Consider the following 16,974-nt stretch of genomic DNA (forward strand, 5'->3'; position numbering starts at 1 on the left):
AGATATGATAATTCTAGTTGGTTGCGATGTTTGACAAATGGTTATCCATTAGTTAATTGGCAAGGTTTGATAAGTAAAATCAGTTTTCCACAACTCTGAATGTGGTTTCAGTTACAGTTTCACAGCGCCCATCTTCTGAATTCAAAATCTTTAAAACCAGTGATCTTTTGATGATGGTCCCTTAAGCAAAGATGGTGAGCTCTTGTTGATGACCAACTTTTCTTAAGGCCGATCATCTTGCTGTTTTGCGAAATCAGGAGAAAGAGAGAGAGGAAGAGGGCTGTTTCAGTTGAGAACAGTAGCAGCAGCAAGCAGCTGCCATGCAGCAGCTTCACCGTCAGCCACCGCCCTCTGGTGCCGCGCTCGCGCACGCTTCCATGCAGCTGCTTGCGTGTCCGAGCCCAAGCAGTTCCCGGCCACCTTGAACCCGCCGGCAAAGTTCGTCGCAGCCGCTCTGTCCCTGCCCTTGTAAATTTAGTCTGCACAGATCAATCATTTTGGTTCTGTAAAACTAGAAACTAAAGTTGTGCCTCCACCTTCAGAATACTTAAATGCACCGCTTTTCACACAAAAGATATTTCAGAATCACTTTTCACAAGATTTTAACTACTGGAGTCAAGTTGGGGTAGTAGTACTGAAGGCAATGACTTGAATATGCCAGATATGCTGGGTGACAAAAGTCTGCAGCTGTATGTAGTTCTGCTCTGTTTTCCTCAACCTCACAAGTGGTATTTGCCTCATATAGGTTGTGAACTGATTGATCATTATGACAATTTATTTTGACTGAGGATGTCTATTTTACAACTCAAAAAAAATCTTGCATGTCTGGTCTAGACCTGTAGATGAATAAAAAGATTGTTCTTTCTTACATCTTGATATGTGTGCAGGGTCTAATTTATTTCTCTTCATGTAAAAATATTTTGTTGGTGCCTGCAAAGATTAAAAATTTTGGCTAGTTCTGTTTTCCTGCATGTAAAATTAGTTGTTGGTGCCTGCAAAGATTAATTGTCATATTTTGCAATGGTTGGAAATTTAGCAATCTGATATTGCTATGTGCTGATATAAGGTTTCAAAATTCTATTGCCTAGTGGCATCAAATCTTTACATACCTGAGCAAAAACACAAGTATTATATATAAAGCTAATATGCCATCCTTTTGACCATTCTATCTGAACCGTAGCACTTCACTTGTTCTCAAGCTCCAAGTTCAAATAACATTACATATATGCACTTTAATCTAATTGTTACTCTTCTGTTATCTTTATTCTTAATTTTCTATTGGTACTATATTTTATTTAGATTGTGCAACCATGGCGGTGGATAATTGGACCATAAATCTTGAATGTGATGGGGCACCTGAAGGAGAGAGACATGTGAAAACGGAAATGGACAGAGATGTGATATGCTACTGGAACCTGATTGATTTGATCAAGGATCATGGATACTCATCAGTTGACTATCTATACTACAAGCGAAAAGATAGCTTGGTTGTACTAGAACAAGATCCTGAAGTGATGAAAATGCTTAACGAGTGTGAGAGCAAAAAGATTGTTAGCTTGTTTGTGACAAAGGACAGACTGGCCACTTTAGCGCCTACCAAGTCCAACAAAGAACCATCCAAATCTAAACCAAAAAAAAACTAAAGGTATTAGAATGAACATATAATTTTACTCTTTTGTATGTATATCTGATTATTCAAGTACAACTTAACTATTCCATATCATGGTAGTTATCAATGATTTATTTTCATCCAAGATTAGCCTATTCAAAATTTGTTTAGCAGGAAGAGGAGGTACAAAGAAAAAGAAAGCATTAAATTTAATGCATACTGAAGCACTATATGCTAACGAGGTTGAGCAGCGCGATGATGAGAACCAGAACACATCAGGTACAAATGTAGTTAGATCAATCTCATTAATATGGACTGTATCTTAACTAGTTCCTATCACTGTCATTCTATTTTTAATAGCTGATGGCGACAAAGAACCTAAAAAGCGAAAGGGGACTGTTTTAACACATGTTTGGGATCTACTTGATGGAGATAGGATAGTAGTAAGATGTAATAAGCTTGGACAACCCATTGGAAAAGAAGGTGGCCTTTTAGGCCAATTTTTGGGCACCATAGCAAGAAATGGTGGTTACTGTCCGGTTGGTGCCAAAGATCGGAGAAAAGTTAAGAAAGACTATGGAGAAACCATCATTCAATTTGTACAGGTTAGCTCTTTCTTCGCTCTTAGCACCTACATCAGTTTGTCTCTAGCCATCTTTGTTTTTGTTTCAGTTCGAAAATAAACCTGATATATCTTGAATAGATGAGAGGTTATTTGGGATGATGATTTGGTCTTTTTATTCAAGTGTAATTGAATTTGTGAAGTGAATTACATCTTAAGTGTTGAGTGCAGTAGCGTTTAGCTCATATAATATTGTGAGCCCACGTGGCCAGATGATAGGCAAGAGTGTTTGGTGCAGATTTCATTGTTTAAAAGATATGATTGTTATCATGTCATGAAGTCAAATTCATTCTTTAGTGACTTTCTTATTTTAGACAAAGTTCTTGTATCCTCATTCATGTGAGAAATGGATATTCAAATCAATTGGAAGAGATTGGAGAAAATACAAGGCAACATTAAAAAAGACACTATTTAATCCAAAGAAGAAAAGGTCTGTTTTGAACAAGTGTTGTCCAGATGATATTGTTGAAGCTGAATGGAAGGCCCTAGTAGGATACTGGAAGTCCGAAGAAGGAAAAGTAAGGCACCACTATTTACACTGTTTGGTATTTTTTACTATCATCGTCTACTATTGTTGATTTCTACATGTATAATGGTTCATTATTTAATAATTTACTTTTCTTGTAGACCCTTAGTGAAAAGAACAAAATAAGTCATGAAATGAGGAAGACAACTCATGCAGCAGGTACAAAGAGTTATGCTCGTTGGTCTGAGGACATGGTGAGTACATCTTCTCGTAAAAAAATTATATATGATTCTTCTTGCTTTTCCTTTACTACTATTTTTGCAGAGGCAAGCTGATCCTGAAAAAAAACAGCCACATAGAGCAAAGGTTTATCTAGCCACTCACAGGAAAAGGGGAAAAGGGATAAATGAGCCAGTGGTGTGCTACATGCACATGGGAACTTTTTTGCAATATATAATTATTTCTGTTTTCTGATGTCTGGATTTCATTGTTGTAGGTTCAATTGGAAAATCTCCTAGACACACAACCAGAGTTAGCACAAAATAGTGAGGGCGGAGTTGCATGGGAAGGTGATGCATTACATCAGGTGTTGGGAGAAGAAAAAGCTGGACAAGTGCACGGCATGGGATTGCTTCCGGTTCCTAAACAAGTTTATGGTCGAAAAACACACCATTTTAAGGACATTAATATAGTTTCACTAGATGGCTCATCATTTGATGTAGAGGTTCACATGTTGGAGGAAATAAGGCAACTCAAAGAGCATTCTAGAATGCAAGACAAAGTTATCGAAGAACTAAAAAACAATCAGAGGCACAATGAGAACCAAGAAGCAACAATGGTAAGAATGTACAGCTTAATTTTGTAACTCTGTATTGAAATGCGTTATTCAAACTTTATATCTTTTCTAGGGAAATTGTGCTAGGAGTGATCACAACAATTCTCAGAATCAAGTACTGAATTCTAAAAGAAAGGTATTTGCACTATTTTCCATGTTTTCACCTAAACTAATATTTTGGCTTTAATATCCTTTCAAAATTTTAGAGAGTCCAGTGTGGTGCACCCAACCAGAATGAGGGATTCCTCAAACATAGGGATGAATTGGTAAAGTCACCCTTGCTTGTGAATTTAATGCTTATGCATCCATAAAAGATTTTTATAACAGCTAATGCTACTGTCTTTTCTGTTTACTAGAATAAAGTAACATGTGAGTTTGAATTTAGTGATGATGATAATGTACTTTTATCTGGAGAAAAGGTTATCAACTGGTTTCTTGTATTTAAGAACAACAATATACTCTTAGTTTAGTACATGTTAATATTTTACCTACTAATTATCATTTGAACGATTTTGAATTGGAATCAGTGCCAAAGTGATAATAATGACAAGGAAGTAGAAGAAGCAGAAGCACAGGCAATATTTGAACGACACCTCCATAATGATTTTGCACCAACAGAGGTACACTATTTCAATGTACCATTGAATAAAATATATTAGACTTGTAATGCTAGTTATTTAAGATGTCTATAACAGTGTATAAATACAATTGCCTTTCTCTTCCGTTCAGTTTGATTCTTGTCAAAGGAGTTCCGCCACAAGTAGAATAATACCAAAGAAACAAAAGGTATCTATGAACCACACTTTGCTATAATTATAGTAGATTTTGTGTCTTATTATTTTGTACTTTCATTTGACATGTGTAAGGGACATCACGGAGGGCTTGTAGATACTAGAACCATTGCACACCAGGAGGTGGCTCATGACAAGGCTACAAGCTACAGGCGCCAAACACCTAAACGACTTTCTCTAATGAAGGTAGTTGAACATATCACTTGTTCTAAATGCATGATCACGATGTACAACTAAAGGGTTGCTGGTCACTAAGAGATTATGTCAAATTAATGTAGGTTGGGTCCACAGTGCTACTAATGACTTTGAAATATCCTAATAAGGCTAATGTGGCATATGCAACTCTCTTGAGCACTAATCCAGAAGCCCTAGTTGGTGGAGTTAAGATAGGAAGTCAATTCTACAAAGTGTGTATCAATCATCCTATAACAAAAGATGAGCCATTAGTGAGGCCTATGCTTGGGTGCGACAATATTGGTGATGCTCATGCCAAAGGAGTCCAAATTGCTTGGCCTTCGATGTTTGTATGTTCAAAACTAGCTTTCCTAACTTTACATCAATGTATATATGTGCCTTAATTTGTAATGTTACAACTTAAATTTTCTTTGCAGGTTGAAATGATTAATGGTTGAATTCCTACATCAATGCGCACAGGAAGAAGCAGTGGACTTTAGGAATCATAGCTAGTTCTTGAATTTTTCTTTCTAGTATGGACTACGTGTGTTTGCTCTCTTGAGCCATATCGTTATGTACATATACTACGATTTGTTCTAAACAAGCACTATGTTTGAGATCATTCCACAATATGTGGATCATGCTATGATTATGGAAATTTGTGGTTTATGTGATTTTATAGTGTGTCATATTTGTGCGATTATATAATAATCCTTGTGCCATATGTATTGGAGAAATAAATATGTGTTTCATAATCCGAATATGTTGCAATAGATATAAAAAAGTGTTACAAACCATGTGTTGCTTTGTTTCATATACTGTGCTCTACCATAATGTGGAAGTGTTACTAGAACTAAAAAAAGTGTTACAATAGACATTCTTGTAACACTATACAAATGTTACGATAGATAAATAAATGTGTTCCACACTATGCATTCTACCATATTGTTAAGTGTTACTAGAGCAAAAAAAAAGTGTTACAACAAAAATCATTGTAACACTAGACAAGTGTTCCTGTAGACAAGTAGTTGTGTTACAATAAACCAGTCTATTGTAACATAAAACAAAATATGTTACTAAGTGAGCTAGTAACACTTTTTCCAATATACAGTAACACAAGTTGGTGTTACTATATCCCTGCACTGTAGTAGTGAAGTGACACTAATGACTTGTGCAAAATCAAGATAAAAATGATATGCAAGTGACACCAATGACTTGTGCAAAATCAAGATAAAAATGGTATGGCCAATAGTGAGTGACACTAGTTTTCATAGTAACAAGGGCAGCGATACTAATACTTGTCTATGCTAGATCCACCTCTGAGCAGTCCGCCACACTTTTGGCGTGGCCGTAACAGGTCCTTAGGCGCAATGTTTGCTACAGGTCTGTAATATATACCTACAAGAGATTTAAAGAATAGGTGGAACAATGTTTTAATGTTTTTTTAAACTAACAATGTTTTAATGCTACGGATCTGCAATACCCAATTAAAAAGTACTTAAAACACTCATAAGGAATTAAGGATCGCATGGCTCAAGAAGAGATTGTTTAAAATAACCCTTTAAATTTTAAAGCAATAATCTTGGCCTGATTAAAAACTACTTCATCCCGACTAGGCTTACCCTAAAACTAAGCAATAATGGGGGTGGTGCGCCCGGGTGGGTATGAAACCATGAACATCTAGGACGTTCTCACGGGAAAAGGCTGTGGCTCATGGTCTTAGGCTTGATGAGAGCATTCGGCAATTGCAGCCACCGCCCACCGGGCAGGAATGAGTGAGATCCAGGAGCGACGTATTTTGGTCCATTTGTCAATTTGCCAAGTTCCATTTGTCCACGAGAGAATAACACACAACCCAATATTCTACCAACTGCAGGGCAATGGAAGCATGCATTTTGGTCTTTTTGGGACAGGCAGCATCATGTCCATGCCATCCACTGCAGTAACACACAAACATCGAAGAACCTTTTTACTGACGTGCACGTCCGCCCCTTGAATCTGCACCGACAACCTTTTGCACGTTTTTTTTTCCCACTGTCAGTGAATTCAGGTCAACTCATGAGCCTATCCCTCTGGCGGGTGTTTCTGGTAAACATTGGCAGACAACGAATCAGTATAGCAAACATGGTAAAACTGATACAATGTAGTAAATAACATAAAAATACTGTGTCTAGAATCGTAAATGGTTAGATTTGAAAGATGCTGGATAACCTTTTGGATAAAGATGCTGGTTAATTAGCTTTTCTCGATTACATATTGGTAGGGCTTTTATGTGCAAACGAAGCCTAAGTCGTACTCATGCAGTTGATACAATTAAGTCTGTGCATCAAGTTCAGCATGTCACTCAATGTGTCATTACTTTTTTCACAATCATCTCGTCGTTACGACAAAACAACCTACACACAGAGGAGTATTTTTCACAACCATCTACCTTGAATCTCGAAACCAAGGTGGTTCCATTAGAAACAAGGTTTTTGGTTTGAGGAACAATCCCAACCTAGATGAGGTTCATCCCATAAGTTTTTGTGGAATTACTATATTCCTCGTGTTTATACTCATTATTATTACCTCATGAAAGAAGAGATGAGATGGTGGAGAATAAACCCATTATATTTCAAAAACTAAACAAAAAAAAGTGAGAAGTGAGAAGATGATAGATCACCCCATTCCTCAAATCAAACGCATCAAAAACTAACACATAGTAGTGGTGTCACACAGACTACTCAAGTAGCATTATCACACGTAGAGCCTCTGTCACACCCTAATTTTTTTGATTTTGGGTTGTGCATAGAAAACACTAAATAAAATAAATAATTTCAATATTTGTATAAAATTTTCCAAGATTAATTAAGTTTATGCTAATTTAAATATTGAAAATTGTGGTTTCAAACTTTTCTATATTAATTTGACGGGCTTTTCGTGATGTGATATTGCTTGTTGTTTGACTTTGTGTTGTGAGTAAGTAAAGTTTTCGAAACATGTTTAGTTAGTCGTTTATTTTTCTTTGGCTTCTCTGTCTTTTTCTGTAATCAAATATCTGCTTTCTCGATCTTAACCTTTTCATTTGAAACTTCTCAAGATCCTTTTTGTTCTGCTCCAAATCACTCCTTTGAGTTCAGCATCCATCAAATTGTCGGTGCAGAAAGTGACCAACACGTAAATATTTATAGTTTTGCTGTACATTGTGATTGGAGGTGACCTAGCACTCAATGACACAGGGTTTATATTGGTTCAGGCAACGTACCCTACGTCCAGTTTGAGTCGGTCGATGACTTTATTTCTGAGCCCAGGTGCTCGAAGTTTGCTATGGGGTTACAAACAGAAGGGAGAAAGGTGGGGGTACAAGAGGTCCGGTCGGACTCTGGTCGAAAGGGCCGAGAGTGACGAAAGCCCCGCTATGTGCTAAGTGTTCGAGCGTGTGCCCGGTATAACTTTATAGTGTCTAAAGTTACAGAGGGTGAATCAACGTAAGTGAACTGATCGATCTGAATGAATCTATCTGTTGGGAGAGAGTGCATCCCCTTTTATAGATGAAGGGGATGACCTTACAAGTGAGAGGGAGAGAGTACGTATGCTACTAAGTCTTGCTGCCCAAGCCATCAGGTACAAGATGATGGTAGACGCCCACAATACTGTTTAATGTCAGATGCACGTGGAAGGTTGCATCGTCTTCTTCAGGTATGGCAGATGTCGGTGCCTGTCACACTGTTGATACCCAGAGGCATGCGAGGGGTTTTACCATATTCGCCTGGTACGGTAAATGCCGGCGCCCACAACACTGTTGAAAGGATCAAGATACCCAAGAAGGAGGGTGAATTGGGCTAATTCTAAATTTCTTTCAATAATTAAGCCCTACGGTTAGCCCAACTTCACCCATTGTGCCTAGAAAGTGTTTCTAATGTTCTACCACACAAAAAGACTTGCAACCTAAGTTCCAATCCTACTCTAGCATGGCAATTCTATGAATGTAAAGACAAGAATTGAATTGCTCAAAGTAAATGCTCAAAGTAAAGAGAGAAGGAGGAACACGGTGATGTTTTGCCGAGGTATCGAAGAGTCGCCACTCCCCACTAGTCCTCGTTGGAGCACCCGTGCAAGGGTGTAGCTCCCCCTTGATCCGCGCAAGGATCAAGTGCTCTCTATGGGTTGATTCTTTGACACTCCGTCGCTGGTGAATCACCCACAACCGCTCACAACTTGAGTTGGGTCATCCATAAGCTCCGTCGGATGATCACCAAACTCTCAATCACCACCAAGCCGTCTAGGTGATGGCGATCACCAAGAGTAACAAACACGAACTCCCACTTGACCACAACAAGCCTAATAAGAAGGGTGGATGCACACTTTGCTACTCTTGTTTCACTAATGAGGTCTCACTCTTGGATTCTCAAATCTCAATCATCTCACTAGAACCTTGCTCTTCTTGGCACTCTCAAGGGTGTTTCTCAGCTGTTGGAATAAGCAAAAGTACCCCCTCACATGAATGGAGGAAGTATTTATACACCCGTGTTCAAAACGAACCATTTTGTGCCTCTGTAGGGTGACCGGATGCTCCGGTCAGTTCTCCCCGAACTCCGATGTTTAAGTTGTGACAGGACGCTGGACAGTGTCCGGTCAACACTGACCGAACGTGTCCGGTCATGATTTTCCCTCTCTGGAACCTTACTAGAGTCGACCAGACGCTGGCACCTAGCGTCCGGTCGTTCACCTCTCAGCGTCCGGTCGCACCAAACGAAATCAACTTGATCAAATGAACTAACCGGACTCTGCGCCAGCATCTAGTCACACCGGAACCAGTGTCCTGATCAGTATTTGACCCTCCATTCACTTCTAACTCTCAATCATACATGAATGAAGTTTGCTCCAATGGATCTAAGGGCATTTTAGGAGCTACCTAGTGCTAGATTTAGCAAGTGTGCACCACAACTAACTCACTAGACTCACTTAGATCAAGCTATCCAGTCCATACCCCCCTTAATAGTATGAACCAAAGGAAAAACAAAGTCCTAAACTACTCTAAGTAGTCTCCTCAACACCAAACTGCACTTAGAACTAGTCCATCCTTAACCTTGTCGTCCATCCTTTGAAAAACCGAAAACGATTTCCATCGTAGGGGCATGACCACCATGATAGCCCAATCGATCTCCATTACCGTGACCTAACTTAATTGCCTCTGCAAAACACACTGTTAGTCACAATAATCACATGTATTGTCATTAATCACCTAAACCCAACTAGGGGCCTAGATGCTTTCAATCTCCCCTTTTTTGATGATTGATGACAATACCACCTCGAGTATGTGAAAGAGATAAGGTTTTTAACATGCTTGGATCATATAAGCTTTTGACAATTAGAACAAAAGAGTTAAGTAAGCTTATATGACCCAAGCCAACATGATGTACTCAATAGATATGAAATAAGCATGAGTACAACTAATAAAGCTCATTTGCATCGGAATAAAATGCGAAAGCAAAGCAAATGAGCATCACTCAAGTGATATGATATATAAATAATTCAAAGTAGAGAGCACATATGTTACATATCACATAATATCACGATCATGTAGATATCACTAACACAAAAGTATGGTTCGATGCATGAAAGTAAACACACGAATGCATAATAGTGTATCACACATAAAAAGCCAAATATAGTAGATAAACTCCCCCTAAATAAATCGCTCCCCCTAAGTCTATCATACTCGATCCCTCTCCGCCTTTGGCATCAAACACCAAAACCTAAGGGTCGGTCGACGGGGCTACAGCGGACGAGTCGGGCGCTGAGGTGCGAGGAGTGAGCTGGAATTGTGTGCCATCATCATCTGATCCTGAGCTCTGAGCAGTCTGACCCTCTATAGTTGGAAGCGATGCTGAAGTGGTCTGGGTGGGATCTAGAACTAGCGCTACCTGCTCGGATGATGTAACTAAAGAAGAGAGCGTCTCTATAGTCCTAGTAATAGGTGCAACTATGGAAGGACCTAGGACATGTAGCTCTGGCGGTGTAGGCTACCCTGTCAACTCACTAAATGAAGCACCAAGGCCCCTAGAAACTGGGGTGAGCACTGATGAACTCTGAGGTGGAGTAAAGCCCATATGAAGAGGTGTGAACTGCGGGGCTGGCACTGGCGAAGCAAACCACTAGGACACCTGCTCTGTAGGTGAAGGAAACTATGGCGCTGGCAGTCCCTGACTCTGAAGCCCATTGGGCTAGAAAGCTGGAGTCATAGAAGTGGTGGCAGGCTAACCAAGCTGGGGTGAAAGCTGTGGTGGTGGAGCCCCAATAGCTGTCACAACATGCTGCATAAACCCAAGTAGCTGCTACTGCATGAGAAGCTGTTGCTAATGCATGGCCTACTACTGCTGCTGTATAGCCTGCTGCTACTAGATCGCCTGCTGCTGTCGCTGGAACTCATCCTGCCTGGTCTGAAACTAAGCAAATGTAGCAGCAGTCTCCTGAGCCTGGCGAAGCCTGATCCTGCCTCATCCACTCAAGTATAGCAAGTAGAGCGAGGTCTATCTGCGGTGTAGGTGGAGCTAAACTAGAGCTACCGGCCTCATGGTCATGTCATCGTGGAGACATATAAGGGATATCCCTATAGTCATCATCTGAGCTGTCGCTGGGGTCACTCTCAACCATCCCCTCCTGCTGAGCATCTAACTGCTCCTCCTTAGTAGCTGCTATGCCCCTGATGGTCTCATCCTGCTGGGCTATAGTCTTTGGCACCTCTAGACAATGGCACGGCTAGCTAGGTGTCCTCACTGCACTATGGCGGATCATCTGAGTCATGTTGTATGCAGGGAACTCTGTAGTAGCACCACTATACTCTGCCAGCATCTCAGGTAGCCTCACAGTAACTGCTCTATGGATCAGGAATGTAATCCAGTGAGCATATGGTAGCTGCCTATGACCCCTGAACCCCTCTACAATAGTATCATCCATCTCTGATAGAAGGAGATCCCAAATGTCAAACACGGTCTGCTGCATCAGAGAGTTCAGTAGCCATAGCTGTATGCGAGTCAAGCCCTCGTGATACCCCATCCTCAGAAGCAGTGTCCTCCTCATAATAAGCATCAAGCCCTCTAGAAGTAGGAGTGAGATCACTAGGTGTCCTGCTCGATCCCTCGTCGAAAGGCTCTGTGAAGCAATGGCAGACTAGATCTATAGGAGGCACAAGACCGCCGTGAGGGCGTCTAGGAGGCGATGCCTGTCCATAGCAAACCTCATGTAGCCGGATGGACTGCTCCTAAAGCCTGAGAATCTCCCTGTCCCTAAAGCTCATCAGCCTGTAATCTCTGCCTCTGAATGCAAAGTGTATAAATCTATGCTGTGGGTCAATCTAGAATGTAGTATAAAACTCACGAACCCAAGATGGAACATATAAGTCTGTCCGTCTAAGTAAATCTGTCAGCCCTGGCAAGTAAGATAGGTAAGGGTGAATATGCTCTCCAGCTGCTGCTACTATGGACTCAATGTTGCACCCTCTAAGATCTGAATACTGCCCCACTGTTAAGATATGCATTATAAAAATCTTCCTACAGTGGTGTGTAGAAGCCCTCTGAAGCTCGGTCATCTCTCCTCAGTGGGAACCACTACTCAATATCCACAAATCTGAGCTGTTGAACCTGCTTGGCCATGGTGGCCCTCAAATCCAAGTGATTCACTGGAGGCAGACCCTGTGGTCTAGGTGGTGGACGAGAACCCCTCCATTGTGTCTCTGCCCTCGGTGTCACCTGGGTACATGTATGACTAGAGCGGCGAAACTATGGTGCCGGCTCTGTCTCCTCTGCATGCTTGCCCTCCTAAGGCTGCTCTGTTTGTTGTGCCTGCTGCTGTGACTCCTCCTGAGGCTGACTCTCATCAATAGCGACATGCCGTCCTCCAACCATGGCTATCCCAGTTAGACCACCATGACGACGCTCAACCTCCTGGATAGCGGCCCTTTGAGCTAGAGAAAGCTGCTCTGCAATCACTACACCACTCCTAACACCTCCTGCCTTTGCACGCTCTATGGTGGCTGCAACTGTAGCTGCTCTAGCTGTATCAGCATCAGGATACTTGTGCTTCTTCGTTGCAAGCTTCTTCATTGCCTTGCCTTTTGCATCAGTAGGCAAGCGAGGCGGACGCCTTGGATCCACATCACCTAGACCACCACTAGCATTCTTGACAAGGGCCATCTGAAATGAACTGCTGCCTCTAACAAAGATCAACTACCAACTATCACTTCTGAGGCTTGACCTCGATCCGTACTCACGAGCTTGGCCCCGAGTTGACTGACAATTGCCACTGAGACCTCAGAAACACCGACTCGCTGCACGATGGAATAGATCAGATATATGAATAATTACAATAAATCTAGAGATACGAAACCCTAAGAAGCAAGCAATTAGGTACGAAATTAGAATCGAGGGCTTGCTACCTGACGAACCGACGAACCGAAGAACAAGGAACGGATCATGGAGAACCACCGGGTCGGTACTGAAGCTAGGGTTTTGGCGAAGCAATGCGGCGTGGATCGGCGGTGCAATGTAGGCACTGGCGCATGGAGTAATGCAACAGGGGAGGCGCTGGCGTGAGGTGATGGCACAGGGAGTTGGCATGGCGGCGCTGATGTGCTGCGGGCGACGCTAGGGTATAGCACGGGCAAGTTGCGGCGGCGCGGACTTGGTGGCGAGCGGGGCATGTGGCGGTGCGCGGGCTTAGGAAGGCGCGGTGCGGCGGCGCTGGCGCGTCGATGGTGCGCAGCCAAGGCGTGAGTAAGGGAGCAGCGCGGGATGTGATGGCATGGAGCACGGCGCGGCTAGGGTTTGGCAATGTCGGCGTGGATGTGGGGCTAGGTCAAGGCAGCGCTGTGGTTATATGAGGTGGCCCACCGTGACAGATAAGGAAACGGAGAAAAGAGTTGGAATCCCGCACGTTATCTACTTACCGGACGCTCCGGTGGCAACGATCGGATGCTGCCACCCAAAGTCCGGTCGACTCCAGAGAGGTCCAAAACCTCTGGAGCCACGATCGGACGCGTCCAGTGAACCCCAACCAGACGTAGCCAGAGTCCGGTCCTCACTGCCTTGATCGCCTTCGCTTGATCGGACGCTGAACCACCATCTGATTGGACGCTGAACAGCAGAGTCCGGTCACTCCACCGCAGCAGGTTCATCTCCTGTGAACTAACCGAACGCTAGACTTCAGAGTCCGGTGCGGCATCCGGTCACTCCTTTTCTAGCAAATCTTTAAAGTCCTTCGTGCTGCCTGTTCCCAATCAAATTCCAACTTCAATAAGATCCAAATAAACACCAATTGGGACTGATGTGAGTGGCATCTCTCAAACCCTCAAGTTTTTCTAAATATTTTGCCTTAGGCTACAATTCTTTTTAAGAAAATAGGCAATAAGAGGGCAATTGAAGATAAACGACAAAGCAATATTCATGCATATGCAATGCAATACTTGAAAGTAAATCTAGTTTCTTGTCAAGTTTGATCCAAGGTTAAGCTTCTTCACACGCTTTATGGCGGTTATCTTAACCATGTTAGACAAGCCCTAAGTGTATTACCATAAAGTAAACATGTTGTATATTACAATGCAATGCAAAGGATAACACAAGCTCATTTTTAGCGAAGTTGGTAAAATCAAGAACATTGAGCTCATTCCGCAATCGACAAAAAGTCGCCTCATCTAGCGGTTTAGTAAAGATATCCGCCAATTGATCCTCGGTCCTTACACCTTCTAATGATATATCATTCTTTGCAACATGATCTATAAGAAAGTGATGGCGGATATCTATGTGCTTGGTGCGAGAGTGTTGAACCGGATTATTTGCAAGTTTTACCGCACTTTCATTGTCGCACAAAAGAGGTACTTTTTCTAGAACTACACCATAGTCTAGCAAAGTTTGTTTCATATAAAGTATTTGTGCACAACAAGCACCCGTGGTAATGTATTCCGCTTCGGCGGTGGATAAAGCCACACTATTTTGTTTCTTGGAGGACCAAGACACAAGTGATCTACCAAGCAAATGGCACCCTCCGGATGTGCTTTTTTTTATCAACTTTGCAACCGGCATAATCCGAATCAGAATAGCCAACTAATTCAAATATAGCTCCTTTGGGATACCAAAGGTCAATGCTTGGTGTGTGCTTAAGATACCTAAGGATTCTTTTAACGATAATTAAATGAGTTTCCTTAGGATTAGCTTGAAATCTAGCACACATACACACACTAAACATGATGTCGAGTCTAGATGCGGTTAAATATAACAAGCTACCAATCATAGAGCGATAGAGAGTTTGATCAACCGTGTTACCTCCCTCATCTAAGTTGAGATGTCTATTTGTTGGCATTGGTGTCTTGATTGGCTTACATTCATCCATCTTGAATCTCTTAAGAAGATCATTTGTATATTTCTCTTGAGAGATGAAAATCTCTTCTCTCATTTGCTTGACTTGAAAACCAAGAAAGAATGTAAGCTCTCCAATCATTGACATCTCGAACTCCTTCGACATCAATTCACAAAACTCTTTGCAAGAATCTTCATTTGATGATCCAAAGATGATATCATCAACATACACTTAACAAATGAAGATATGTCCATCAAGCTTCTTGGTGAATAGTGCGGTGTCGACCTTCCCAATGGTGAAGCCCTTCTCAACGAGGAAGTCCCGAAGGCGCTCATACCAAGCTCTTGGGGCTTGCTTAAGCCCATATAACGCATTGGACAACCTATAAACATGATTAGAATATCTAGGGTCTTCAAACCTAGGAGGTTGATCAATATAGACTAGTTCATTAATAAAGTCATTTCAAAATGCACTTTTCACATCCATTTGATATAGTTTTATCTCATGATGTGATGCATATGCAAGGAGGATACGGATGGCTTCTAGTCTTGTGACCGATGCAAAGGTCTCTCCAAAATCCAAACCTTCAACTTGAGAGAACCCCTTTGCAACTAGTCTTGCCTTGTTCCTCACAACAACGCCTTGATCGTCTTGCTTATTGCGGAACACCCACTTTGTTCCAATGACTCTTGCACCTTGTGGTCGCTCTTCAAGAGTCCAAACTTCATTGCGGGTGAAGTTGTTCAACTCTTCATACATGGCATTTATCCAATCTAGATCTTGAAGAGCTTCTTCTACCTTAGTAGGCTCAAAGCAAGAGACAAAAGAGTGATGTTCAATAAATGAAGCAAGCTTTTGAGATCGAGTCATTACTCCCTTTGATGGACTCCCTATGATGAGATCTTGTGGATGAGCTTATAGTAGAGGTGAATTTCTTCTATCAACCACTTGAGGGGGAGGTTGTGGAGCATCAACATCATGTGCTTGTGTCACCATTTGCTCATGGGAGACATAAGTGTCTTCATGGCCTCCCTCAATGGTTCATCACCTACATCATCAAGATTCTCATGTGCTCCTTGGGAGCCGTTAGATTCATCAAATTCCACATCATATGTTTCTTCAACCAAGCCGGTGGCATGATTAAATACTCTATATGCTTTGGACTTTGATGAGTAACCAACAAGAAAACCAATATCACAACGTCATTGAAACTTCCCTAGGTGTTGCCGCTTCTTGTAGATGTAGCATTTGCAACCAAACACCCTAAAGAAGGAGACGTCCGACTTCTTCCCATTGAGCAACTCATAAGGTGTCTTGCCAAGAAACTTTTAAAGGAATAGGTGATTGGATGCATAGCATACGGTGTTGATAGTTTCCGCCCATAGAGCTTCGGGAGTGTTGTACTCATCAAGCATTGTTCTTGCTAGTGTGATCAACCAGTTCTTTCTCTCAACTACACCATTTTGTTGAGGAGTATATGTTGCGGAGACCTCACGCTTGATCCCAACTTCATCATAATAGGCTTTTATGTTTGTGTTGTCAAATTCTTTGCCGTTGTCACTTCTAATCTTCTTGAGCTTCACTTCAGACTCATTTTGTGCTCTCTTGGCTAACTTCTTGAAGCATGATGCAACTTTGGATTTGTCATGAAGAAAGAACACCCATGTGTATCTTGAATAGTCATCAACAATCACAAGACAATAAAGATTTCCTCCTAAACTCTTGTATGTTGTTGGTCCAAATAAGTCCATGTGAAGGAGTTCTAGCACTCTTGTGGTTGACATGAAAGCTTTTGTTGGATGAGTATTTGCAACTTGCTTGCCGGCTTGACATGCACTATAAAGCTTGTCCTTCTCAAACTTCACATCCTTCAACCCTCTCACCAAATTATTCTTCATTAGCTTCTTGAGTGAGCTCATCCCAACATGAGCAAGTCTTCTATGCCATAGCCACCTAAGTGTTGTTTTGGTGAATAGGCATGTCTTCAAGTTAGCATCTTCGGAGGTGAAATCCACTAAATATAGGTTGTTGTATCTAAATTCTTTGAATATCACTTGATCATCATCCTTCTTAGATACAACAACTTCCTTTTTGGTGAACAAGCATTGAAAGCCAAGATCACACAATTGTCCAACGGATAGCAAG

General features: G+C 41.7%; 1 protein-coding gene across 1 annotated transcript; it reads left to right on the forward strand.

The window, feature by feature from the left end:
* Nucleotides 1-1,139: 1,139 nt before the first annotated feature.
* On the forward strand, nucleotides 1,140-5,171 carry LOC136536685 (uncharacterized). Its single transcript, XM_066528893.1, has 15 exons — nucleotides 1,140-1,645; nucleotides 1,784-1,888; nucleotides 1,970-2,214; nucleotides 2,546-2,749; nucleotides 2,859-2,951; nucleotides 3,022-3,114; nucleotides 3,194-3,535; nucleotides 3,606-3,668; nucleotides 3,739-3,798; nucleotides 3,889-3,951; nucleotides 4,060-4,152; nucleotides 4,262-4,318; nucleotides 4,399-4,509; nucleotides 4,602-4,847; nucleotides 4,935-5,171. Exons 2-15 carry the CDS (start codon nucleotides 1,822-1,824, stop codon nucleotides 4,953-4,955), a joined length of 1,758 nt encoding a protein of 585 aa, XP_066384990.1. The 5' UTR covers nucleotides 1,140-1,645; nucleotides 1,784-1,821; the 3' UTR covers nucleotides 4,956-5,171.
* Nucleotides 5,172-16,974: the final 11,803 nt, after the last annotated feature.

The sequence above is a fragment of the Miscanthus floridulus genome, chromosome 2 (assembly GCF_019320115.1).
Source record: "Miscanthus floridulus cultivar M001 chromosome 2, ASM1932011v1, whole genome shotgun sequence".
Taxonomy (NCBI): domain Eukaryota; kingdom Viridiplantae; phylum Streptophyta; class Magnoliopsida; order Poales; family Poaceae; genus Miscanthus; species Miscanthus floridulus.

Coding starts and splice junctions, on each gene's coding strand:
- LOC136536685 (XM_066528893.1), top strand. CDS start 1,822: ATGCATACTGAAGCACTATATGCTAACGAGGTTGAGCAGCGCGATGAT. Junction 2,952..3,021: donor CTCGTTGGTCTGAGGACATG/GTGAGTACATCT, acceptor CTATTTTTGCAG/AGGCAAGCTGATCCTGAAAA. Junction 3,115..3,193: donor AAGGGATAAATGAGCCAGTG/GTGTGCTACATG, acceptor TCATTGTTGTAG/GTTCAATTGGAAAATCTCCT.